At 47.1% G+C, this 27629-nt stretch overlaps 1 protein-coding gene across 2 annotated transcripts in view; it reads left to right on the forward strand.

Moving 5' to 3' along the window:
- The window catches only part of HPSE2 (heparanase 2 (inactive)), a 110141-nt gene that overhangs the window by 59626 nt on the left and 22886 nt on the right, over positions 1 to 27629 (forward strand). For both annotated transcript variants that reach the window (XM_062610420.1, XM_062610422.1), the window contains 3 exons: positions 12069 to 12242; positions 12802 to 12973; positions 23601 to 23648. In XM_062610420.1, the coding sequence (XP_062466404.1) occupies positions 12069 to 12242; positions 12802 to 12973; positions 23601 to 23648 (394 nt within the window). The remainder of the gene's footprint in view (positions 1 to 12068; positions 12243 to 12801; positions 12974 to 23600; positions 23649 to 27629) is intronic.

Raw genomic sequence — 27629 nt, forward strand, 5'->3', positions numbered from 1 at the left:
GGAAAAAGGAATTATTGAATACATATGGATCTTCTGTATCTGAAAAAACAATCTGATAGATTTCAGAGTGATAACCTAGCACTTTTGTGGTTTAGATCTCTTAAGTGATCTTTCATCTGTTCCTTCCCTCTTCAGATCTCCTTCTGTTTCACACTTAAAATGAACGTCATTAACAGCCGTGTCACAGTTAATTGTTTCTATGAAAACTGAAACAAAAAGCTGTGTCTATGTCAATATGTTGTTTACTCTTCTGCTCTGAGTTACAGATTGCTATTTTCCTCTTTCTTCCTCTTATTTGTGTATGTATTTATAGGGTATTTTCCTGCTGTTCTTTCTGCTGCTCTCTCCCCTGGACCCACAGCACAGCTGTTGCCTCTCCATGTCTCACTGGTTGGGAAATGCTGTCTTAAACTCCTTTCCCCAGAGATCCTCTTGACCTGTGCCCTGAATTTGTTCGAATTTGTGTTTTGTGAAAGACGTTCTCTTTAATCTGCTGTTCATGTTCCTTCACTGCCTTAAATTGCTGAACTTTGTGGTTTTGTAATCAATTGCACTCATTTACTTCCAGTTTTGGACTATTAATCAACTTTCTGTATCAATGATATCCAAGTAATAAACATCCCCCTGTGTTACTCTCCCTTCTTTCTCCAGAGCAACTTCTCCCCTTGCATTCCAGCAGCTTGGTGTGTCTGGGACCTGTCCCCCGCTGTCTTTAGCAGATGCCAGGGTAATTAAGATTACCTGTTCCTACCAACTCAAAGTATTTGGCTGCTTTAGTCAGACACTTAAAAAAGGCATTGTCCGTGTCCTACTTCTGTGGTAGCTCTATGGGACATCTCCTGGGCTACCTGTATCTTTCTCTGTCCCTGGGGACATGCACAGTCTGTTTCCCACCTCTTCTTGAGCCCCAAAGTATTCTTCATATACCCCCCCCCCATTTCCTTCTTCTGTTTCCTAAACAAGTTACATCTTCTCATACCAGTATTCCCCTCCAAACATGTCTTTCCATGAACCATGTGTAAGGCTAAATGCTGTAGTTGTATATGAGGGCTTTAAAGCAGTTTTGTTTATTCTCTGTTCTCCTGGCATTTCTGTGCAGACATATAACATGATCAGAAGGTTGCCCTGTTATTCTCACTCCATTTTTCTCTGAGCCTGCTGCAGTTTCCTTTTCCATAGCCACATTCACTTGGTGGTAGGGCACTCACTAGCTTTTGTCATTGTTTCCCTTCAGACCTGGTCTCCAGACCTCTCTAGGCTGAGAGGTACTATCAGTCTTCACTCAGATGGTAACTTTTCCAGCATCCTCTCTCTCCAGAATACCATCTTGCCTGGGCAGTGAGCAGCAGGCACATGAGCATGTCTCTGGGCTGGTGCAGAGCAGGAGTCTGAGCAGACCTGTCCTCCCTCAGCACATCAGTATTGTTTCATGAGATTTTAAATGTCACACGTAGCAGTAGCTTGTTGACATAGCTTGGTAAGACTTGCAGGACAGCAAAGAGCTGCAGAATTGATTGGAAACTTGAAACATCTTGCATTACTGTGAAGAATCTGAAGACCTGCAACAAATTGCTTAATGAAAGTGTATTTACGGGAGGCATGATCTTAATGTTGAGCTATCCACAAGAAACAAAAGCCTAGCAGGCAGGGGGATAGCAAGATCCAGTTACTAGAAGGACAAAATAGGTAAGTTTGGACGAGAAGCAGGTGCTTATTTTGACCACAGATGTTAAATAACTGCAAAATTTTACATAGGGATAGGCTAAATTTCCATACTTGCAGAAAATTTTAAGCTGGCAGTGAATACCTTTGCAAAAGATCTGCTCTGTTGTGGTGAGGGGCTGGGTTTGACTCCTGCATTCCTTGTGCATCTCCCAGGCTGTATGGTGTGGGACGTTAGGGTAATGACTGGCTTTTTCCAGCCATTCATCTGTGCCTCCAAAATCAGGTTCAGACTCCACCCTGTGTGCTTTGGTACAAGATTCCCCCAAAGATTAGCAGGAGAGAGCTCCTGCCAAACCGGGTCCCTCCAGCTGAGCCGTATCTGCAAGCCCAGAGGAACAGGAAGAGCTAGGGCCAGCTCCTTCAAATGCTTTACAGATTAGGGACTGGGATCTTTGGGAAGTCAGCGGAGTTCACAGACCCCAGCGGGCTGTGGTCCTTGCTGTAGTGCTAGTGGTCTGCACCAGTAATTGCCATCTTCCTCATCCACTTAGCTTGGTCGTTTGCTATCATGTTCAAATGCAATGATACTTGGCGATGCGGGCAAGCCCGCTCACATTATTTGAGTGCAGCTGGAGGTATCTACTTTAGCCTTGAAAATGCCTCTTTTTTTGGCAGTGCTTTGTGTTTATTATAATGCTGTCTGTAATGTGCAAAAGTACATTTCTGTTTTAACTTCCTTCTTTATGTACTAAAGAGTGTGGTTTTAATTAAGGATTTCAGATTGAAACATTTCCGGTTTTATGCATTGTTTTTTGGTTAGGTTCTGTTGGATTTTCTTTCTTTTTTTTTTTTTTTTTTAGGACAGTTTTCAGTTAAAATATCTCAGAGTTTTGAAAAATACCAGATGCCCAGCTCACAAAGTGTGCAAAGAGCCCCAGTCACTCCCTCTTCCTCCCAGGGAAATCAGCTGCTCCGAGTGGGAACAGCCAAGGACGGCCGATGGCGAGAATGGGGTCAGCAGGCAGAAGAGGATGGGCCAGGACTGGGATCAGCGGTTTTCAGCGCCGCACCATGACTGCGCCTCTTTGCACAATAGGAAACGTTGACTCAGACGCGTAAAAGGAAGCACCTGATTTCTGCGGATTCTGGGTTTATTCCCCCAAAATAGCTAGGGATTGTAAAAGGAGATGGGCAGATCCTTGCTTAACGGCAGAGCATCTCTTGCAGCGCAAAAAGGCGAAGGGTGTCAGGCATTGCCCCTACCATCTCTGCAGCCCCCACCCACAGGGAAGCAAGGCCAATCCAAACAACTTGTAAAATAAAACAGTTGTTTTGCTGCACATCAACCTCAATTAGGAGGAAAAATAAAAACAAGCCAGATTTTCACTCTCATGGTAATAGAGGAGCTTAGAAATGCCCTATAAAGGCACCCGCAATTTTTGAAAACACCAGGCAATGAAAATTATGTTAAACCCAGGTTTATTGAGCCAGTCCTGCGATTTTGGGGTGTTTGACTCATGATTTCTGAATGTCGGGGTTTGGCAACACGGAACTCCTCAGTTTGAATTTGTTCCCGATGTGATATTTCAGGTTTGGTACAAGGCGCTGCGCCTTCCGCGGCTCCTCAGAGAGCTGTTGGGTGGGTCTGGCTTGCATCCCTGCGGGAGGCTCTTCTGAATCAAGCTGTGTCTGCCACATGACAGCGGTTCAGGCAGCAAAACCAGAGTATGGGGCTGAAGGGAATCAGTGAGCTAGATGCACAGCTTACCTGGGTTAAGCATTTTACGGTGCTACAGTGTTAGCGCTTAAGGCACAGTCTAGATAATTTATAAAGGAAACCTTTGCCTTGCAACTCTGGTACCTTGAAAGGTAGATGCAGCTTGCCTGAGCAGCAAATGGGAGTGGGCCCCTGCGATGGCTGCTGTCGTCTGCCTCACAGGAGGAGATGAGTGTGGGGATAGGCATGGCATCTGCCCTTGTGCCTTCTCCCTCTGCCTTGCATTACAGTGTACAGCTCTACACAAAACTACAGCATTATCTTGTACATGCCTGTGTGGATTTGGGCTGCATGGGGTTTCCCCAATCCTGTGAGGTGAGATTCAGTCACAGGAGGAGATGCCCCTCCATGTGGCTTCCTTGGCTGGGGAGCAGCACTGTGCAGGGACTAAATCACCTCTCCTCCCTGGCAGCAGAGAAGTGCTTCACATTTATGCCTCAAACCAGCTTTAAGCCATATGAATTACCATTCCCTCCACCCATGGGTAATGCTCTGCAGCTGCCCAGGTACACCTGCCTCAAAGCCCCCCATTCTGATGCGATCCACAGCCCCATTCTCTCTGTGAGGCAGCTGGGGAGGGCATTTGGTCCTCCCATCAGCAGTCCCCATCCATCTCCAGCTGCCTGCCTATTTGGGAGCTCACAAATCGCTGAGTGCTTGAAAAGCTGACCACTTCTTACCTATTTGGGAATGCTTTTAAATTGTTCCAGAAACTGCTGTTTGTTGATAAATTGGGGCGATCACAGAGAACTGTTTTAGCTAAACTGTGTAAAAGAAGGAATGAGCTGCAGCTCAGCACTGCCAGCTGTCACTGGATTTAGAAACACACATCATAGATTTTGTTGCTTTTCAGACAGCTGCGCTTATAGCTGCTCTTATAGCCATATAAAACAGTCATTCTGTCAGCAAATGGTCTGGCAGTGGAGTTGGGCTCTATCTGCAGCCGTGTTCCCAAGCCTGGTGGGTTTGCCCCTTCCACATGCATAGGTAAAGCCTGGAGGAAGGCAACTTTGTGGTATGTGCTGTAACCTGTCCCCAGCACTGTAGCTTTGCATGGGGTAAAGAGCAAAGTGCTGGGCTGTGCCCATTGCCTTTGCAAGGGATTGTGCTGATAGGGCTTGTCTTCAGCACCCCTGGTCATTAGGAATGAGTAGCTGTTGCCCTGAGAGGGTGTTCTGGGGGGTTTTACCCCAAGCCTGCAGTTACTGCTCGAGAGTTTGGTTAGCCACAAACCACAGCTTGTTATAGCAGTGCTCACAGCAGCCAGGCCCTGTCCTCTGTGGTCCATCCTATTCAGACTTTAGAGGTAAAGCTGAGAGCCCCAGGGGCCAGAATTAGATTTTAAAGAACTTCCTCAAGGGAAGGGAGATGGTGCCAGTTTATCAAATTATTGCTTTCGATAAAACCTCGTCCAGGAAGGGTTTCTATGTAACAAATCAACTTTAAATGCCCACTTGAAGAAGAAATCAAGCATTTTATACACATTTTATTTGCAATCCTTTACACAAAGTGGGACTAGCTGTGTCAGCAGGCTACTCCACAAGTGAGTTATTTCTGCACTCACTGTTTCACACCAGTCATGTGTACAAGCGGTGCCAGTAACTGCAACTCAGGTTATCACCGTCTCTTCATGGAATGAGCTGCCTCGTGCAGAAGCCCCAAGGATGCCCAGTGGTGCAGGCACTGAGGAGCATGAGGATGCTGATGAGGTGTACCTGTGTTTTCTCTGGAGCAGTTTCCATGTCTCAAGGCCGGTGATGTGGGGTGCTCAACAAGGTGCATAGGAGCAGGTGATGCTCATGGTCTTATTTTCTCTTACACTGTTCAAGCCTGCAGCTCTCTCCCCACCCAACTCCATTTCCCTCTGAAACTTTAGAAGATGCTGGATTCATCCTGATCCAAAAGAGAAAATGTCTTAAGTTATGCAGCAGAAGAAAACCGCTTTCTTAGCGGTAATGTGATCTTAGCTCCTTCCCGGCTGGAACAGAGGGTTTGGAAATCGCCCCTCTGGCCATCATCTGAGCTTTACAGCAATTGGAGATTGAACCCAGATCCCTCATCTCTTCTGAAGCAATATGACAATTTACACTTGTTCCTAGAAATCATTACTGTCCTGTGAGCTCTCGACCACGTGAGGATTGAAAACAGAGCTATTCTGCTCATTTGAGCTCTTTTTTTTTGCATGAAGGCAGAGCTCAGGTCTCATTCCTTTTTCTCACCATCTGAGGATTAAGCCCAATCCTGACTGTTATCCGACTTCAATACCATTTACACACTGAACCCAATGCCTATGGCTTTTATCTGAGCCCTTACAGCATTTGGAAGTGGGCCATGCCCCTTGTCTGGTATCAAAAACATTATATTAATTTGGGATTCATTCCACAAAATGAGGCTGTCAGCCAGACTCCTTAGCAATTGGATATTGAACCCAGACCTCATGGTTGTCTTCCAAGTTATATGCCAGCTGGGAACTCAGCCTACAGTCCATGGCTGCCAGCCAAGCTCCTTATTGGCGAGAGATTGACACCAAGCCCCCAGACTGCTATTTCTGTATGGTGGTGTTAAGGACTAAACCTAGCTCATGTGGTCAGCATAATCACCTCTCCGTTGGCAGTGAAATGAAAAATCTAGTTAAAGCATTGAATGAATATCGAGGGTCGATGTTCAGCTGCTTAAAGACCAGGGATGATGACAACAATTCCCTTGGAACAAGGCCCCCTCAATACTCCAAGGGGAATAGCCCCAGATCCCCCATCTGTCATCCAGCTGGATATAAAATCCAGGTTCTCATTAACACACAGTGCACAGTGTTTCTTTACTGGCTGGCAGTATTAAAGCCAGTTCCTCCATCTTTCAGGTATTCTTCAGATGGGATTAAACTAGATCCCTTTTCTATAGCACTGTTAGACTCTGCCAAAGCACTTCTTGTCACTCAGAGCAGACCTCCAACGCTGCACCTTGCCTTGGGAAGCACTTCCCTCATGCAGGGCGCCCCTAGGCTTTGCTGCCCCATGGAACAATAATGAAACCTGGGAGGTAAATGAGAGCAAGGGACAGTTCTGCACACCTCGATCCTCTCAGGGGGAAATCGGAAGCCTGACCAGGTAGAGGGAGCATTTCAGGTGAAACGTGTGCCTGAGGCGAGCAAACTTTTCCCTCCTGCCAGCAATTTTGCCTGGGAATTCTTCAGCATCTTTACACAGTGTGGTTTTACTGCATAGCAAAATGCTTCAGAAGACTGAATTAAAACCAAACAGCTTCCCAGCTGGGATGGTCATCATTAGAATGCAATTCCCAGCAACTGTGTGGGTTTCTTGGTATCCTCAAAATCTTTAAAATTCTCATTAAGCAGCAACTCTGAAGGAATGGCTTAACGTTCAGCTAGAATAGGAAAATCTCCCTATGATCCAGTGGATGAAGCTGGATATTATAGTGCATACGGACAGTGTTGGGATCCTGCTTTTCTTCTGAACTTGCAGTGATGGTGAAGGCCACTCTTTGGTGCTCTAAGTATGCAAGTTGTGGAGTGTGGGGGTCTGGTTTCCCTGTCTGAAACCCTATCGTGACTGGGGATGGAATCCATGGGAAGATTTCAAGCCAGTTTTGCAGACCTGTCCCATGGGTCTGGAGTTACTCTGATTGCCTGTTGCATATCTTCTGATTCATATTATTTGCTAAGAAAACATTAAGTCCTTGCCACACACATGTGGTTTTATGAGGATTTTCAGCCGAAGAGAGCCAGTGCAAATGGGATTCAGCTGACTATGGTGGCAATCTGTAAATAAGTTTTCCATGTACCCACTTGTTCTTCTATAAGTGGGAATACCCTTCTTTTTCCATTCATTGCTCCCACCAGCCATCTTATTGACCTCTTGTCTGAACATCCTGTACTTTCTGCTCCCTCCTTTTCAAGCTCTCTTTGGGCCTCTCTTTGGGCTTCTCTTTGCTCTTTGCCAGGTCTTTCCCAACCCCTTCCCTCTGCTGTCTCCCGTGGGGTGTTCAAGAGGCAGGGGAAGCTGCTGGCTTTGGTGCTAGCACCAGGAGGTGTTTGTAGGGATGCTCCAGGCGTTGCTCAGGATTTATGGGGAATGCAGTCAAGCAATACTGATGATGGTTGTTTCTAGAACTGCATTTCTTTGCTTTATCCACAGAAGGGTTCATCTGTTGTGCATTTGCTTGGTCTCTCAGCTAACCTGCAGATTTGGGGAGTGAGGTGTGTGCTGCCCTCTCAGCTCTTACCCCATCATCCTCAGTGCTGGTATGCACTGTACGTGCAAGAGATGGACGTGGTGAATAGTGGGGATAGAAGGAGAACAGGCTCTTCTTTCCTGTCCTTCTGGTTGACTTCCCAGAGTTACGAAAGCCGCTGGCACACCGTGCCATGCCCCTCCATCCCTCAGCCCACTGGCTGATCTCAGCCGCTGTCTCAGCTTGCACATGCATTTCCACTCTCTGTGCTAAATCCTGCCAAAGCAAAATTCCTGAAGCAGAATAAAAACGTGGAAGACTTTCAAACCCAGAGATTATTGAACTGTCCCTCTCACCAAATGGCAGTCAAAACTCTGTTCTTTATAAAGTCTCTAGTGTAATGCTTAAGTCGGGAATTACAACTGGGAAGTCTTTCCAATTATTTTAAACTGCCAGAGATGTTTTAATGTGCCCCACATTTTGTGTTGGCATGCCACAGAGTTAAGTGCCATCCATCTTTTAAGAACTTTAGAATCTGAAAAGGATTAAAATGGGAAAGAATCCCAAAAGTCGTATTTGTCCCATGAACACCACCACCATTTGTGGCCTCACAGACATCTTCTGCAATTTGAAATTATTTTCCTCCCTCTGGGCAGGATGAGGGATCCATGCAAATGACCAAAACCTTTAATCCCTGAGCTGAGCTTCAGCTGAGGGCAGGATTGAGATCAGATCTTCACTGACGGCCACCCAGCCATGCATCACTGGGCAGTATTCACTCTCCAGATGCGTTCAAGCCTCTACAGCTGAGGAAGTAGAAGGTTGAGAAAGCCCAAATATCTTCTGATTTCTCTTTTGTGCCAGGCTTTGGGGTCTTTGTCTCCGTCTGCTGGCTGCTGTTAGTCCCAAAACCACCGTGGCAGGCGTCCGTCCCCACTGAGGCCTGCCAGCAAGCACTGCTGCTGGGTGCAAGGAACAGAGCACGTAGCTTTGCTGCCTTGGTTAACCTCACTCCAAGTATGTGAGCATCAGTTGTGAGCACCAGTGAGTGGCAGAAGCTGACTCTTGGCATCCTTGAACTTTTTTTAATTATTATGTTTATTTTTATCTGCTTTATTCCTTTTCCCTTAGCTCAGTGGCTCATGTGTGCTAAGCCTGTGCAGGCAGAGGGGCAGAAGGGGCAGGGAGAACATCTTATAAATCCAGTTCTGCTCTATTAAGATTCATTCTGGTATGACAATGGCTTTTTCTATTGAAATGCTTTGTGAAAGCCTTGCCTAACGATCTGTTAGCTGGGGAAAGGTTAAATTCCGGCAAGATTTTCTGTGTTTGATGAAGAAAAAGCAGTGCAATTATCCGGAATTCAAAGTGAGGGTTGGCCAGCTGTTAATAATACTGCGTTTCTTCATGTTCTCATTACTCAGAAATAATGTGGCCATCCCCAGCCATGGCAGTAAAGTATTTATAGCACTTTCTTTTGGCCCTGTTTGTACTCATGGAGGGCCGGACATCACTCGAGGTCTTCTAAATATGTTTCTTTTCGTGCTTTAGACACCCATGACACTACTTACCTTACTGCAGCTGTCTGCAACAGGGATGTCTAGTTTAAGGTGTTCATCTCAAAAGAGGTCAGACATGCCCTTTAATCACTAATGGTTGGGCATCTTGTGCAGACTTGTCATCAAGGCTCTGCTAGAGTCATTGGAGAGAATGATGATTCCAAGTTCATGCTGTCCCAAGACAGCTGCTAAGGATGAAGGAGATAAGATGACTTGATACCCAATAGTCTTGATTCCAAGAGTGCCCATATTAACAACCTAGTTTGCTGCAGAGAGAGGTTTATTGGTAGTTTTCTGCTCTTTGTGGCTTCATTGCAGTCTGCAGGTGAGTTTGTGTTCTGGGAGACCACTGGAAATGTGCAGGAACAACCCCCAGACATCTGTGCATTTCTCCCAGCTCTCTCTCCTGATTGCTGAGGTTTCCAGCCTGGAAAGTCACGGCAGAACACAAAATACATGTGGCATCTCTGTGTCCAGGCGCACGGAAACAAAGCAGGTCTCATGGGGAAAATATAATTTCACAGTGGCAGGCCCTGCATTGGGATAAACAGACGGCTTGTTTCCTCTGGTGGATGCATGGAAAATCAATTCCCAGTCCTCTGCAGACGCTCCTAAACGTGAATCAAATCCCCTCCTGTAGTACAACTGTTTTGCACCAGTGAAAAGGTTTCATTTCTAGCAAGGGAACTGCAGGTGACACCTTTTGGCTATCTTCATGTTGTCATTTAGGCGCCTATCTTACCTTCTTTACAGGAGACTCATTTCAAGTGCAGCTTTCTGCTTGGGGGGTTGAAGTAAATGAGTATTAAGTAACTGTATCTGTCTCTAATTCACTAAATATCCAGAAAAAAACAGCTAATGTGCCTGAACCACTGGGATGAATACATTAGATTAATCTAATTCAGCTACTTTCACTCAAACAACCAGTAGCAGTTAGAAAAAGGTTGTGAAAGGGATTAGGAATTTCTTTTCCACATTTTTCCTTTCTTCTTTCCATGACTTTGCTACTTAGCTATTCAGTTAGCTGATTTCCTTGACCCTCCTTAAAACATGACTTTTAAAATAAGTTTATTCTTTTCAGACCTCGGAGCTGGCTCCATATTCATTGAAGCTTTCAGTGCCCAGGAAGAGCGACAGGATAAATGCAGATGTCCAGCTTTTCCAGCTGGAGTGATCAGCTTCTGGCTGTCACCATCTCACTAGCACCTCAGTTAAGCAGTGCAGGTACAGGGAGACTCGCAGCATCACCCCTGGGCTTAGAGTAATTCCCTGAACCTTCTCTCCATACTTTCATCTTCCTTGGCCATGCTATCCCTTTAGTGACATGGCAAGTCTGATATATGTACCCTCCTCCTTTATATATAACCCTTCTTTACTGCAAAGGTGTAAAAAGACGCAGAGCAGGCTGCCTGACCCTTCAGTTTAACAGCAAATCACTGGTAGCTGCTCTCAGTGTGCCTGTTTCTCGCTGCAGTTCAGGATAGATCAGGGTTACCTTGCATTCTGAAGAGAACATTATGTGCAGTCATGTCCAAAGCCTTAAAAACAACCAAGGTATAAGACCTAAGTGGCTGCTTTGCTGCCCACAAGCTCTGCTCTTCTGTCAGTAGATTGCTTCAGTGTGATTTGTTTTTGACGCATTCCTGTGGCTGTTGATCATCTCCTTATATTTTGTAAGTGCTGACAAGCAGCTTGGTTATTTGTCCAAGTATTTTTCTGGGACCTGAAGCCGGTTTGCCTATTCTAATTCCCCAGCGCCTCCTTCCCCTCTTCTGAAAGTGGAGCCCTTGGTCTGCCCCCCAGTCCCCTGGAACCTCCCCATCCCAGGTGGCTTCTCACAGTTAAGTGGTTGCATCTCCAAGGCTGCTTCAGGAAGCTCACTGAGTGTCCTGGGATGCAATTCAACAGGCAGGGATGATTGAAAACACCATAGTTATCTAATTACTCTCTCACCAAATCTTTCGTGTCAGTTTGTATCCTGCTAACGCTGGCATTAGCTTTGTCAGGCATTTGATTGCTGTTGAGTATTTTAGGGAAGATTGAAGCAAAAAAAGGCATTAAGGGTTTTGTCTCTCCCAGCTGTGCTCTGTGTTAATGTCACTTCCCTGAATAGTGGGCCAGCTCTTTCTTTGTTTTCTCCTTCTGCTGCTGGCTGGTCCCCCACTGCTCACCAAGCTCACAGTGGAGCAGGGGAGACACCAGCTTTGTAGCCAGCAAGTAGGACACGAATCCCACAAAGACCCCAGCATCCCAGGAGGGCTTGGCCACGTTGTCACCAGGCAGGGAGCCCTCCTCTCCCTGAGCTCAAGGGGTGGCACAAAGCTCATCTCTTTGTGTGCAGAGCAGAGGTTAGCAAGGTGCACGGTGCACACCTTGGAGGCTCTACTTGGTTATTGCTGAGGCTTGGCTACTGCACAGGGGGCTGTGGGAGTAGAGAGCAGGCTGTGGTGGCATAGGAGGGGTGGCCATGGGCTGGCAGTCTGGGGTGGTGATATCCTCCTCTGGTCCCCAGGCACTGCAGGATCTGCTCTGAAAGAGATGCAAGGCAGGATAAGCACAGGAAAGGCTGAACTCCCCATGCCAAGAGCAGATGAAAAGAGATGTTGTAAAGTCACTTATCTTTGGTAACATGGTCCCTAGCTTTGACACAGTGGTGGAGCGAATCCAAGTTTCATGCTGGAAAGAGATGAGCCCACACCTGGAATCCTATCCCAGTTTCAAAGGTCAGGTGGGTTTCTGCAGTTACAGATGTCATGGGATGGCATTTGACCGTGGTTCATCCTACACAGAAAGCAAGCTCAGATGGACAGCAGGATCATTTGAACCTTCCTGGAACTGGCTTTCATTTGAACTACAAACTGCTTTTTGTTTCTTCCCAGCCAGGTCTCTAGACAAACTCTATAACTTTGCTGACTGCTCTGGCCTTCACCTGATCTTTGCACTGAATGCTCTGCGCCGAAATCCCAACAACTCCTGGAACAGCTCCAATGCCCTCAGCCTTCTGAAGTACAGTGCCAGCAAGAAGTACAACATCTCCTGGGAGCTGGGCAATGGTGAGTGTGGGAACAGGAGAGCCACGGGAATGGAGCTCACCGTAGCAGAAAGGTATTCCCTTTTGGAAGAGGATATTTGCAGACCCCAAGATGCTTTGCCAGTGCAGTTTCAGAGGGACTTAAAGGACACTGCTATAAGGCAACGCTATCTCTTAGATGGACCTGGTATGTGTTAGCCCCTTAACTGGACATTTCCATCGGCTGATATTAAGCACATGAAACATTTCTGGCCCAGCTGTTGGGCTGGCCAGACCAGCAGCTATATGGACCTGGGTGGTGGCTGCAGTGCCAGGTGAATGGGGGACCCTGCAGAGACAGGGGCATGACACCAAGGCGGGGTCCTTCACACAGCACACTGCAAAAGGGGTACAGGAGGAGATGCTGGCACAGCAGAGCAAGCGATCACCCTCATCCACTCCTCAGAGGCTCCTTGTGCTGCTCTGCAGGCAGCTCTGTGGAGCTCAAGCTGTGCGACAGCATGAGCTGTGTGTCTGTCTCCGGAAGCGCGGCTGAAGGAACGGAGCTGGCAAGCCTTGCTTGTCTATTTTTACTTTTCCAGAGCCCAATAACTATCGGACCCTGATCGGCCGCTCGGTGAACGGCAGCCAGCTGGGGAAGGACTACGTCCAGCTGAGAAGCCTGCTGCAGCTTATCCGCACTTATTCCAGGGCAAACCTCTATGGGCCAAACATTGGGAGGCCCAGAAAGAACGCCATCTCTCTCCTGGAAGGGTAAGTGATGCTGCTTTGATGAAGAGATCAGAAACTCTTCCTGCAGCAGGTAGACTTGCTCCTTGTCTTCCCCATGTCCAACAGCTGCCAGCACAGTGAGGCTCTGTGTGGCTCAGCCACCACAGTACCAGGGGCTTGTGGACATGGTCCCTGGTGGGATTTTGGGCTGGGCTGATTCCTCCAATTTCTCCCAAGTATTCACAGAGTTTCCCAATTATAGGCAGACTGAGGTGCTCACCATGTTGGGACATGAAGATAATGCAGTAATGTGTATGCAGGCTCCTGCATGCCCATGAGTTGCAGGGCCAGGAGATGGGTCCTGGCACCACTTATCAGTGTAGATGTTGTCTCAGAGTCCTTCTGAACAAATTGCTTTTCTCTTGCTATTTGGTGACTTCTCCCTGTGATTTCTCTGTCTGTGCAGAGGAGGAACCTGTAGCAACTTTCTTCACTGGCTTTCTGCTTTCTGCTCCTTAGGAGAATTGGCATGTCTCTAGTCTGGGGAGGCCAGAGGTGGAGAAGAAATGGTGACAGTGAGGGACGCAGACACCTGGAGGTGACATTGGACAGCTACAGGAACCAGGGAGGTGTGGGAGCCTGCTGGCAGCAGGAATGGGGACTGTGAGGCTCAAAGGCTGTGCAACAGAGGGGTAATTCCCTGCAGGACTATAAACAGAAACTCCAGTGCAGAGGGCTGGGCAGGGGGAGGTGTGGAAGGGACTCTGTTGGGAGCAAAGCTGGGTCTAGTATTCATTAACATCTGCATGAATGATCTGGCAGAAACAATAAACAGCACACTGATGCAGTCCCTGGCGAGGCAGGCAGGGAGCCAGGGCCAGATTCTCAGCTCTGCTACAGCAGCACAGAGAGACCATAAAGCTGGTTAGGCCAGCTGCGACACCAGCATCCTTCCTGCTGACAGAAGTGGGGGAGCAGCCCCTGTGCCTGCAGCATGGCTGCCACCAGTGTCGTATGAGTGCATCATGTTCAGTGCAATGCAGGGAGAGTTACAAAATGTTGTAGTAGCCTTGATCAGCAGGAAATCCATTAGCGCTGGGAGGAGTGGGCTGAGTAAGGAAAAGAACAGGGATGAGTGCCAATAAGCTCTTAGAAAAAGGGAAGTCCTACTGCTGCGTTTGCCCTTGGTGCGCCGCAGCCAGGTCCCAGGGAAGAGGGGTTGGAAGAGCTGGGTTGCACAGCCAGGGTGGTCCAGCAGCTCTGCAATGCTGGAGCTGTACTGTGACTGACAGCACCCCCAGGAGCAAAGCTGCAGTGTAAGACCTGATGGAGAGGATGGCAGAAACACCATCTAGAATGAAAAGGGAGGTAGGGAAGGGCTAGGGTTTGAACAGTCCTGGTGACTGGGTGATGGGGACTCTCCAGTCTTTCATACAGGTGTGAAAGAGCTGCAATGAGAATGCCATGCCTGCTCTCTAAGCTATACGCTGTTTCTCTGCTGCCATCCCTGCCTGCCAGGGCGACACTGGTCCAGAGGCGCTTAAAGAGATCTCTCTTCCATGGAGAAACCTTGTGTGGTGCACTGTAAATCCTGGTGTCTGCAGCTCATGGTGAGCAGCATATGCCTACATAGCCCATGGGGTGCTGTGAGAAAAGAGCTGCTTGGCTTTCCATGTAAAGACCCAATTATTACTAGGCAGGGCGTAAAGAGGAGGAACAAGTCTGATTACACAAAGGCAAAAGGCGTCCCCATCGGCAGTATTAGGAAATGGAGTTGCAAAAGGAGAAATAAACAAACCCCAATGCCTAAGTTGCTTGACAGCATGAGCTTTATTCCCAGCAGCTCCCTGAGGTCGCTTGAGTACTTTCAGTTAGTGATCCGGAGAGATCAATGGGATGTGGCTCAGCAAGTGCCTGGGGCTGTCACAGCCAGGACATGCCTTTCAGATCTGAATAAGCCCCACACAGGAGGCAAGCAGAAGAGAGGAGAAAGAATTTAGGAAGGTACTGTCAATGGCAAGCCTGCAGTCTGCATTGCTAGACCACCACGAGTGGTCTACATAGTGCTCACAGTAGGACAAAGGCTCCGGAGTGAATACACTGTGTGCAGTTAACAGTCCTGATGATGTGAAACCAGCAAGGTTTTCCTCTTATTTTAGAAAAACTGATGAAGAGCAGAAGTCAACCAGGTAGGAAGGGATATGCCAAGTGGAGGATTATGACTCAAATGTTAAGTAGGGCTGGCGGGGAGATATGAAACACCCCACAGCAGAAGGTAGGATGGGTGGATTAGTCTGTCAGGCAAGCAGTGCTCTGTTACACAAAGCGAAGAGGTGGGTTTTGGTGGGGAGGAGAGATCAGAGAGGCTCAAGGAATGATCTCCGACAGCTGAAGCTGGCATTAGATGTTCTCCGGGGAAAGCCTCTAGAGTTGTCTGAGGTCCTGAAACACTCAGAGAAGAGTCTCATATTGAAGTATTATCTAAAATTACATTTTCCTGTTTCATGCTCTGTGTTCCAAACATTGTAGTCTGTTGTTTAACTGTTACCTCAATTAAGCAAGCTAAACTCATTCTTTATGTTTAAACCTTGTCCTGCAATAACGGCAGCGTCAACCTGAATTGGACATTGCCCTGTGCTGCGTGCCAGGCTCTGTCTCAGTGACTGGAGATGGACGTCTTCAGGGCCGTTCTAACCCAGTCCTTGGGCCTGTCCTTCAGGACATGGTGGGACTGAACCTGGGATGCCACCTTTCTCTGGGGTCTGCTAAACAGGCTAGATGATGAGCACAGGTCACAAACCTGGAGGTTTGAAGCATGTAGGACTGTGTGCATGCTGTCCCACTGCAAGGCTGTCCTTAGGCAGGTGACAATGAGCTGTGCTGGTGAAACCTATGCACTGCCTGATGGAGGAGATAAGATATGGCGAGGGGAGGAGAGCCCTGCCTGACACACAGCAGCACGGGCTTTGCACACCTTTCACTGCTGAGTTATTGCTCCTGAGCTGTTGTACCACCCTGCACAGTGCAATGGCTCAGATACACAGAGCGTGTCAGTGTCACTGCAGGCTGGCAAGACTGGACCAGGACCACTATACAATGTAAGGATGGGCTCTGCAGGGATGCATTGCTCCTATGGCTGGGACCTGCTGTGCGGGAGGCTAGGAATGGTGTCTTGTGAATGCGCAGGTGCAAGAGGGAATTTCTCCAGACACAACCACCAGTTGAGTTTGATGAGGTGTTAATTAGTGCATTCAGGCAGCCTGAGCTGTTGGAGAGCAGACCATGTTAGCTACCTACTGCGTCTGTGGGTACAGGAATCCCAGAACTGCTTGGGATTTGCTTGGGAAAAAAATTGTGAGATTCGAAGGAATTAACATAGATTTTAACAGCAGATCAGGAATCAGACACAAAGGTTAATGCACGGCTGAATCACACATTCAGTGCTGGAAGGGAAGAAACACAAGGGAAAGCAATTAGGAAGAAGAGATGCTAACGTGTTAAAGCTTGGACCATTGGCACAAAACTTAAACCAGCATGTCTGGGCAGATTTGGCTGGGTGTGCTCATGACCTGTTTTCCCTCAGCTGGTGTTGCCTAGTTTTTGCCACTGGCCACTAACAAGCATTGGGGTGTTAACTCGACCACAGCAGGAGCAGCAGTGGCAGGAGGATAAGGACTGGCAGGCACTTGTGTCCATGCTAGGCTGGCTGTTGTTGATGCTCGGTGGCTACTTTGGTTTCTGAGCCTGCTTGAAGTCACCAGAGAAGTGAAAATCTTCCTTGTGTGAAGCTGTAGTGTTTACCTACCTCCTTATCCCCCCAGCTCTCAGAGCCACCAGACCTGCTGCCTCCTCGGGTGTCTGCCTGCTCTCTTCCCAGCCTCCTTGGCCTGTTCTTATGCTGCTGTCACCACTGCACCTCTGGTCAGGTGGCAGCAGCAAGCGAGGTTAGCTCCCACATGCCATTCCTCACCTCACAAGGCAAAAGACTTTCTCGTCCTTCATGATTTTACTCCCTCCTAGCCCTGGTTTGTAGTACCTGCGGGGAGTTAACACCCATGTGGGTCACTGGCTCCTTTTGGTGATGGTGTCATTCCACAGTGATCTCTGAAAGGAGCCCATACAGCAGAGGAGGCATGTTTTTCAGTGCTGATGAAGTCTTTCCTCCCTGCCAGCTGCAGACACGGCAGGGTCAGAAGGGTCCATGGAGATGGTGTCTTGGTTATCTGTGGGCAGCCCAGGTAGAGGTCAGGCTAAAACCTGTTGCAATCCTCAGCCCTGTTCTCTGCATTCGTAAATTAAGCCTAAGCCCAGGTTCCTGTCTTGATATGTATGTGTAGAGAGGTGTTAACTTATAGCTCATGGAATGGCACAGGCTGTACACCTGGGGTTCAACACAACCAGAGGGCTAAGCAAAATCAAGGTGCTAAAAATGGGAGAGTCTTTGGTAGCATTTTTATGATGACTGCCCATGCCTTGTGTCCATGAAGAGGGCTGTGGCTGTCGAGCAGCACACATCTGTCGATCCAGGCACTGCTTTTTATCTGGGACTTGCTCTGGAGTAACAGTGTGTAGACAGAGCTTTCTGGTTAAATTCAAGTAGGGAAGAGAAACAAGGATAGCCTGGAGCAGGTGTTATTCAGCAGAGGGAAGGTCTCTGGATGGGTTTCAGGAAGAGGTGGTATTTGTCCAGTCCTCCTGCTGACAAGGACTTCTGCCCCATTCAACACAGGGACTTGTAAGCACTGCAGTTTTAGAAGCTCTGTTTTGTTTTTTTTACTTCCTTTAAAAAGTACATCCTTGCTGTATCGGTCTAAGGGTCTTCAGTGATGATGCAGAGGTCAGTACATCTCAGTCATCAGAGCCAGAAACTTGACCTTATGCAAGCTACCACAAGGCTGGAGGCGCAGACTGTACTGGGACACTGAATAGGTCCACAGCAAGAATTCTGTGCAAAAAATCAAGCTACAAGACAAGCAACGTTAAACTAATGATACAAAGGGAGGAGGAGGTCACTGCAGCATGAACTCAAGCTCTGGTAGCACCAAACTTACAACTGAATCCATTCATAAATACATTGAAATGAGGTGTGAAGGATGCGATGAGGCATTCTGTGGTTGGTTATATAGCAGGGTCAAGGATCTGAGGTATAAGCAAAAGATTTAGCTATTGCTCTCTCAGGAGGAAAAAGTTAAGAAAGTTGTTGCTGAAACTTGATCTGGATGGCTGAAACACCAAAATCATAGTCACCTGTGTAGGAAGAAAAAAATGAGCAAGAAAAGACATAGATGAGATTATGCCACTGTATAAGTACATCAGAAAGATGTAATAGAACCATGAGGGTTCCTGAAGTGCTGATTACCAAGGCTGGGCAGTCTGGAACATATGATCATAGAATAATTAGGGTTTTTTGCTAGAAGGCTTGTACAGCCCTGGTTGGTTGCAGAAAGGTGATGCTGAGCAGAGAGAGAATATGCTATAGCTGTGAGTTTATACATAGTCCCCACCAGGCTCTGCTCCCCAGAGTGCTGCAGGTGTTTCATTGTCCTACTGGAACCTGAAGAAGTTAGTAACTGAAGCCTGTGCTTTAGTTCCCCCTCACCAACCAATTCAGACATGAGACAAAGCTATTTCTACCCATCACTGTTAGATCAAAGGGCAGAAATCTGCCATCCTCCAGCTCTGGGGATCTACCATGGCACCACAGGCAGACCACTGCTGCATTTGGGGCTTGGGTAGGTCCATTTGTTCTTGTGGTACTTCAGGGAATGCAGATGAAATAATCCTTGTTTTTGAAGTCCAGCACCCAGGAGTCAGCCGACGATGATAAACCCCCTGGGAGCCCGTGCAATGGGAACTTGTCTCCTTGTGCAGCTGCATGCTTTGTTACATGATCCTTTTTTTATTATTATTATTCCAAGGATGACAATCTGCCATTACCTGCATGGGAAAGAGATTTCCAGACGCAGACGGCTCTTTAATGTACCTGGAGTAAGTCTAGAATGTTCCAGTGGCTGAAAGCTGAAGCCAGACACATTCAGATGAGAAATAACATACTTGGAGGCTAATCAACCATGGGAGCAATTTGTTTCAGGTTACAGTAGGTGCTGCATGACTGGCAAGTATTGAATCAGATTTATTTCAGACATGCCCACACTCAAGTGAAAGCTGTGGCTATGAGAGATGCTGAGGGAGATGTTAGATTTGAGCCGTGGTTTCCAGTACAGAGTTTGGGTGTCAATAGCATCTTGTGATATTGCAGCTCTCCTGACCCACTCTCCCACAGCTCATTCCCGACCTGTAGGGTGCTGTCCCACCTTGTGCTAGCATTACCATTTCTGGGACAGAGCTGTGAACAGTTTGGGTGATTGAGCAATGTTAAATAACATCTTAGTGATTATTTAAAAACAAGCTTGAGCCTCAGTTCTAGCTCAATACAGGGCCCCACATGTAGTAATGCTGGCATGAGATGCTGGCACACCAGGAGCTGTAAGGGTAATCAACCTCATCATAAGGGTAATTATGTCTCATCCTCAGTATTGCAAACTCCCAGCCTGAGGTTCTTGTTCCTCCATGCACCTCTGATTTGTTCTGTTTTCCTACCTAGAGATGATCCCCAGCAGATCTTGGGGACTTTTACCTTTGCCCAGGTTTCTGATGTGTGGAAGTCCAGCCAGGGATACCCCACAGGCTGCCACCCATCTGAATTATGGGGCATCACTATAGTAGTTGCCCACATTGACTGCACAACAGGGGCTCAGCTTGTCCCACTGATCCTGTGGGGGGATTTGCTACACATTGGTCAGAGAGGGCCCAAAGAGTAGGAAAATGGCAGATTTACTGCCCCAGCCCATCTGTGCAGCACATGTACAGGGATCTGAGCCCTCCCAGAAGCATCTGTTTTGCTCTACCTGCACCACACTGCACACATGGACATCCCGCAGTCCAGGAAATCCCAGACAAAAACATGCCAGTGCTGGTCATCGGGACTGTATGGATCTCCACTGGCCTTGACACCTGTGGCTTGAGCACCACAGGTGTTACAGGAATAAAGGGGATTAGTAACATCTGTATTCCTAGACTGAGGATATTCGGATACCTGTGCATCACTGCATGTTCACCCACACTGGGCTTTCATCTCCTGCTCATGCAGTACCACTTGTTGGCTGTTGAGCTGCTCCAGGTTCCCTTTGGAGGATACAGGCCAGTCATCTATGATGCTCCTGGCACAAGTTTACCATTAAGGCAAGGCCTGAAGTTTTACCAGGAGCTTTTGAACTTCATCCTGGAAAAATCTCAATAAAAGGAAAAACAAAGAAAGGAAAAAAGAAAGAAAGAAGAGAAAAAAAGGAAGGAAGGAAGGAAGGGAGGGAGGGAGGAAGGAAGGAAGGAAGGAAGGAAGGAAGGAAGGAAGGAAGGAAGGAAGGAAGGAAGGAAGGAAGGAAGGAAGGAAGGAAGGAAGGAAGGAAGGAAGGAAGGAAGGAAGGAAGGAAGGAAGGAAGGAAGGGAGGGAGGGAAAAGAAAGAAAAAAAGAAAAGAAAAAGAAGAAAAGAAAAAAGAAGAAAAGAAAAAAGAGAAGAAGAGAAGAGAAGAGAAGAGAAGAGAAGAGAAGAGAAGAGAAGAGAAGAGAAAAAGAAAAAGGAAAGAAAAAAAATGAAAAGAAAATAAAAAAGAAAAGAGGAAAAGAGAAGAAAAAAGAAAAGAAAAGAAAAGAAAAGAAAAGAAAAGAAAAGAAAAGAAAAGAAAAGAAAAGAAAAGAAAAGAAAAGAAAAGAAAAGAAAAGAAAAGAAAAGAAAAGAAAAGAAAAGAAAAGAAAAGAAAAGAAAAGAAAAGAAAAGAAGAGAAGAGAAGAGAAGAAAAGAAAAGAAAAGAAAAGAAAAGAAAAGAAAAGAAAAGAAAAGAAAAGAAAAGAAAAGAAAAGAAAAGAAAAGAAAAGAAAAGAAAAGAAAAGAAAAGAAAAGAAAAGAAAAGAAAAGAAAAGAAAAGAAAAGAAAAGAAAAGAAAAGAAAAGAAAAGAAAAGAAAAGAGAAAAGAAAAGAAAAGAGAAGAAAAGAAAGAAAGGAAAGAAAAGAAAAGAAAAGAAAAAAGAAAAGAAAAGAGAAAAGAAAAGAAAAGAAAAGAAAAGAAAAGAAAAGAAAAGAAAAGAAAAGAAAAGAAAAGAAGAAAAGAAAAAGGAAAGGAAAGAAAAGAGGAAAAGAGAAAAGAAAAGAAGAAAAGAAAAGGAAAAGAAAAGGAGAAAAACAGACAGAAAGTAAAATTTGGCCTAGATATTTTATGTTAAAATTTTAAAATGACCAGAAATGATTTATTTCGCTCTTATGCAGACAGAAGAGGAACACTAAAGCAAGCCAAGGCCTTTTCTGTCCTGCTTGTGGTCTGCCCAAGCGACGCCTGTGTCCTAGAACAAATTTTTCTCAGAGTTTTTTAACAATAGACCAATTAATTACTTCCTTGAGAGATGGAGATGATGGATGTCCTGCTTCTGCTGCTGCAGGGGTGCTGGAGTTATACCAAGGGTTTCCTCTGCTTGCAGTCCCTGCTCAGAAATTGCTGTAGCGGGTGTGCTTGCAGCAGGGCTGTGGGCACTGTGGAATTGGTGAGGAGAACTGGAGGGCTTCCTTCTCCAAGCTCAGTCTGCTCATGGCTTTGGACTGTGAGTGGAGAATGCCAAGCTGAGTCTGAAGAGGTGATTTAGTAAAGTCTGAGACGGTTTAGTTTGCAGCCAGAACATAAAGAATTTGAGGTTAGAAAGCAAGCTGGGCTAATCTTCAAACTCAATTGCAATACATTGATCTTCAAACCCAATATGGATTGTGTTCATAATTTCAGTTTAGCTCACTTTTTACCCTTCATTTTAGGCATAAATCCGTGTACCGTGCATTTTAAACCTCGGAGTTGGTTTTTTTTTATCCTTTTGGCATATTTCTGTACACTTAATGTTATAGAGCAGCAGCCTGTTATAGAACAGCAGCCTCTCCATAGCAATATTTGCAAAACCCCCTTTTCGCCTGCTGACCGGTGTGAGCTGTGGGGAGCTCTCCTTCTGCCTGCACTGGAGCCACTCTCTTCACCCTGCTCACCTGGGGAACAGCCGTTCCCAAACCACCTCCCTGGCACTGGTCTCCTGGGACTGACCCTCCGGAGAGATATAAACCCATTTCTGAAAGGCAAGCCTGGGAACTGAAGCTCACAGCACTGCCAGGCAGTAGAATCAGGGATGTACCAGAGCTAGGAGGTTATACAGCATGTTATTGTTTTTTCCATTTCTAATTGTATCTCTTCCCTCTCTGTCTGCAGGGATTTATTACTGCTGCCTTTGCCAGTGTCCTCTTATGCTTCACAGGGTCCAGCTGCCCTTTTGTCCCAGTTTATAATTGACCATTGTCATTAATTTAAAGTCAGAATGATTGTTTCCGAGCTATATTTAGCCCCACATTTTCTGCTCTTGTTTCAAACCTTATTAGAGGCTCCTGGCTGGAAAAGCTTGCTGCTTATCCCTGCCATGACAACTAGTCTGATAAAGGTCTCATCTCTCCTCACAGACATCCCTTTTCTTCCCCACCCTCAGTCATGGGGCTGCCATGGGGGACTTGGGGTCAGAGGAGCACCACTCATTCCTATGTTCCAGTGCAGTTAAGACAGTGATTCCTTCCTGGGTGATTCCTGCTGTGTTCCTGGGAACCCTGTTCATCAAAGAGCAGTCTGAAACAATACAGCGCCAGTTTCTTTCTCATCACATTCACTTGCTCAAGCCACTGTCACCTGTGTGTACATATATTATCACTTCCAAGAAGTACCAGCTACACAGCGCACATTACAATACTGAACAGAAAAGTGTGCCTGTCCAGCTGGTGTGTGCCTTTATATGTTTCCATATCTGTGCCCTTAAGCGTAAGTATACAGTAACTGCTTGGGCTTCCTCTTGGGAGCTGCAATTTTCCAAGATGAAGTTTAGACCATCTTGGATGGCAGCAAGGCTGTGCTAGAGGCTGCTACAGTGCTTGTATATGGTTCCCAAGACTAGGAATTGCTTTGGTTTTGGCATTGGCAGTGTGAGCAAATACATCTGTGTAGCCTCAAGTCTGACTCAAACAGGAGCTGTCTGGAAGAGGTGTATTTTCTTTAAGATAGTTGGGTCACAAACCATCAGGAGACTAATACATATCTATAACTCACTGTAACCTTGCGCATGGAAGCTTTGTTGGGTTTTATTTCCATTTTCTTCCATTTTTCCAGTCCTTGCTTGAATCGGTCAAGGGGTTCCTCAGTTTAAATACATGTTGGGTGAAGAAAAGTCTTCTTTTAAGATGGACACTTGAAATAAATCACTATTGAGAATTGTTGCAGTCATAGAACTAAGTACGTACCCCAAGATCTTGTTCCTGAAATGCTGTTGTGCTTCAAAAGTTTTCCCTGCCTGCCCCAAAATGATGCTCAGAGCTCTGCTGCCAGTTGGGTTTCACTCCATTATTCTCAGCTGTCCTTGCCACAAGCATTTGTTTTAAGTATAATTTATTCCCTCCATTTAAGGCTGAGAAGATTTCATTAAAAAGGGCCTGTGAGTGACGTGACCACCTTTGTAATCCTGTGATGTAGGATGCACCCTGGTTGTTTTAGGACATCCCCTGTGACTACATTGGGCTCATATGGTTTCTTCCTCTGTTTCCTATAGGTTTATGAAAGTGGCTGGCAGCACGGTGGATGCTGTTACCTGGCAACAGTAGGTATTCACCATTCCTTCTACTTTTTCCAACACTAATTGCAGTGATCAGACGATGCTGGGAGCAGAGCTGATGTGCTCTCTGGGTGTGAAAGGGGCAGATGTGTGACTGCCATCTCCTCTGTCCTCCTGCTCCATTTAAATAGGGGGAAGAGGCTCTGTCTCTCCTTCTGGAGCCTCTTGGAACAAATACAGGAGGGAATGTATTAACCTTTACCACTGCAGCTGAGACAGAGGCTAAAAATACCACTGCCTGCACGCCTGGCCTTTCTGATTGCTGGAAACAAAGCCCTGCATGGCACCGCCGAGTGCAGCTGGGGGGACGGGCAGCTCCGGTGGTGTCTGTGATGGAGACAACAGGGAAGCAAAAGCCATGTCTGACAGATGTATGAGACTATCTGAAAGCCCTTTTCCTTTCACCCCAATCTGCACCTCATGTCTTTCCATGACCAATGGCCCGAAGCTTAACTTGTATGGGCTAGAGGAGGAAGAGGCAGATTAGTCCAATGGTAAATGCATAATGCCTCAGTCCCCACTCTGTTTTGCAAAGGTCTGGGATGCCTGTAGACGCACTGCTGCCTTATACTGCAGATGGAGCCCCAAGAGCAGATGTCACCATTGATAGGGTGATGAACATCCAAGAGCCAGGCCCAGCTGGGGCTGACAGAGAGATGCTGATACCTGATTTTCCCCCTGGTTCTTACCTGTTTTGCAGTTTGGAAGAGCAAAGCAAGCTCTGAGCTGTAACATTGAGTGTGACAAGCACCAAAAGTGGAGGAAAAATTTTTATTTGGGGTAAAAATCCATAACCATCTTCTTCCTCTTTTGCACACTGTGGCCAGAGGCAGGGTCCCCAGCAGGCTGTGGCTCTCTGCATTGAGAGCTAGTGCAAAAGCAGTGTGCGAGCACAGCATCAACCACCAAAACTGATAGAAAAAGGGTTTGTGGGGCGGGCAGGATTCTTTTCTGCCACACAGGACACCTTTCAGAGACAGGCATTCACTGAAGCAAAGCCCAAGGTGAGTCCCTGCACTGCTCCCCAAAAAAGTGGATCTGCTCTGACATGGGTTAAACTTCCCATGCGGCACACTGGCTTTAGCATGGGAGCCGGGTTCTCAGGTCCAAGGTGGGCTTGTGTGTGCTGCCCACAAGGCTTGTTCCTGGAGCTGGTACTTCACAATGACTTTGTGGGGAGCTCAAGTTGCTGAAGTATGACAGCATGATTTGTAAAGACCAGCTCTTGTACAGCCCAGCTGGAGACCTGCTCTTAAAAACAGCCTGGTGGGTTTTAGGACATGAGCTTTTCTTGCAAGCGCACCCACCGTTTGTGTTGGTGTGTTAACCTTGGAGCCTCCTGCAGAAGCAACTCTTGGTATCCCAGAGTGGGTTATCACTGCAGGAATGACCAATATCCAGGAAGTCCCATTCCTCAGGAAGCTCAGCTTGCCTCACTGTGCATGCTTGGGTGTTTGGCTCCTGGGGCTTCCCCACCAGGCAGCAGCAGCTCACTGCAGTGCGGGCAGTGGGGTAGCATAGCATTTGGAGTGGGATTTGTGTTTCTTAAAGGCTCATGCTGTGCAACGATGATCTATGTCTCAGCTGGGAGTTTGCTATTCATGATTACATGATGTGCTGATCACATTTACTTAGTCCAGGAATTTGCTTTCTGCAACAGGGCTTGATCGTTGGGCCAAGCCCTTGGATAAGTTGAAGGAACAAACTTCCAGGCTTCAGATGTGGAGTTTCATCTGGTGTGCAGGGAATCTGCCCTCATGGCTGCTTTGGAACTTTTTCTTACAGGATCAGTGCAAAGTGCTCGGTGGCTCTGGTGCTGAGCAGCTGTACTGAAGCAGCAGCCTGGGAGTGGGAGATGCAGCTCCCAGTGAGGGCTGGCAGAGCTGAGATGCTGCTTTACTGATCCATTTCCACTGCAGCATAGGAGCTGCTTCTCCCCCAGACCGGGTTTGCAGCTCTAGAGATTGCACCCCTATGCATTTGTGAGGACTGGCAATGGCCACAGCTCCGAGCTGGGCTTCTGTACTGTTTATGAATAAATGTCGAAACAGTGTCTCATCCCTCTGCTCCAAACAGCAAAACAAAACAAAACAAGGTCTTTTGTATCCAAGAAGAAAATTATTAGCAGGAAACTAAACTGCTGTCTAATTTCAAGTATGAATATTTCTGTTCCAAACCCTAATGCTCTCCTGGGATATTGGTTATAAATTTGTCGAATCTGTTACTCCTTTGAAAAGGCTGTCCTTGATCCAGAAAGGGAATTGAGAAGGGAATACATCGCAGGGATCCCTGGTCTCTGTGTGGAAACAGAGTGTATCTGAAATACATCTGACAGAAAAGTGACACTGGGTGAGAATAAGCAGCCAGCTTTCTGAGTGTGGTTTCACTGACATACGTAACTCAGCACGTGTGTCTCCCACTTCAGCAGTAACGTGTTGCTGGAAAGGGATGTGTGAATGGCTTCAAAAGTTCAGGGAATTTCCACTAAAGGAGGGAGTGGCGGGTGGGACTGACAGTGGCTCCAGGAGCTTTAGCTTTTCCCTGATGATTTAGTTACCTTTGGTTATGAGCAAATGCTCAGTCTACTGCAGACCCACTCAGCCTTTGAATGCAGGCTTCCACTGCTCAGACACCTCGCCACAGCCATCTCTCTGCCTGGCACTGCTGTCCTCACGCATGGCGCTTAATCTGGCAGTCATGCCCAGTTCCACCCCAGGGTATGCTGTCTGTGAATACAGCTGGTTCCACATCCATCCATCTTGTACACAGCTCCAACTTCAACATATTTAACTAGCAAATCTTTATGCAATGCTGCCTCTGAAGCACAAATCCCTATTAGTTACAGGGAAGGTAAACGTTTGCATCTTCAAAGCCTGTGGAAATCTATCCCTGTGTTCCTTGGAGAATGCCACATTATCTTCCAAGATGGAAAGGCACTTGCCGTATGTGGCAAATCGGATGCCAAGCACATGTGTATCTGTGTGAGACACTGCCTAAGATGCTTTTGCCACAGTTGGTTTGGGTGACATCTCTTCTTGTTCAGATATGTTGAGTGTGCAGGTGGAGATTCTCATGAGGCAATAGCAGGTGGCAGATTTCCCAAAGTTGCTGGGGGAGCAGTTGCCCAGCATGCATGCACACACTGATGTATATAGCAAGGACATATATTTGGGCTTGTGTGAGCCTGCTGTGAGTGTTCAGAACACAGTATCTTCAGGTTGTGTCCGGAGGAAGGGGCTGCATGAAGGAATCACTGGCCCATCTCCACGTCTAAATAAACCTGCCCAGGGCACTACTTTGCCCACTGGCTTGCCATCCTCTGCACTGCCTGATGGAGGACACAGTCCCTGGTAGCATGATGGCTCTGACCACCAGCATGGTCCCAAGTGATGCCAGGGCATGAGTGGGGAGATGGCATGAGCCAGGGATGGCTCACACCAGAGGACAGACAAAAACACCTTGTTTGGGGGCAGAAAAAATCATGAGTGTGAATTGTGCCTTTAGAGCCAGAGAGCGTCCCCCAGTCATTCTTCTTTATCAGTGTCTTTGTTAGTTGACCGGAGGTGGGCAGCACCTCTCCCCCATGCCCACAGGTCTTTACCTGGGAGGCAGGTCACATCCTTCCCAGGGTAGCAGGGTGGCTGCCCTGTGTCCTCTGCTGCAGACCTGGGCTCTGCCTTCTCCTCGGAGGGATGCTCAGGGATAGAGGCCACCTCTGTCAGCAGAGGTGTCTGAGTTTCACAGCTGTGGTAGCAGCGGGTGTCACGGTGTCGGTAGGGATGTGCCCCGCTCGGTGTCCCCTGTAGGCGGGTGCCCTAATTCCTAGCAGACTCTCCCCATAGCAGTAGGCAACAAAGTAGATCCGGAAATTCCTGAGCTTTGGGAAGTGGGCTTTAATGTAATTAACTGCAACAGAAGAAGAGGTCAGATAATAGGGGCAAAGGTTTCTCTTTAAAATGAAAGAGG

The sequence above is a fragment of the Pezoporus occidentalis genome, unplaced genomic scaffold, assembly GCF_034315485.1.
Source record: "Pezoporus occidentalis ecotype Australia unplaced genomic scaffold, CSIRO_AGI_Poc_V1 ctg147, whole genome shotgun sequence".
NCBI classification, from domain to species: Eukaryota; Metazoa; Chordata; class Aves; order Psittaciformes; family Psittacidae; genus Pezoporus; species Pezoporus occidentalis.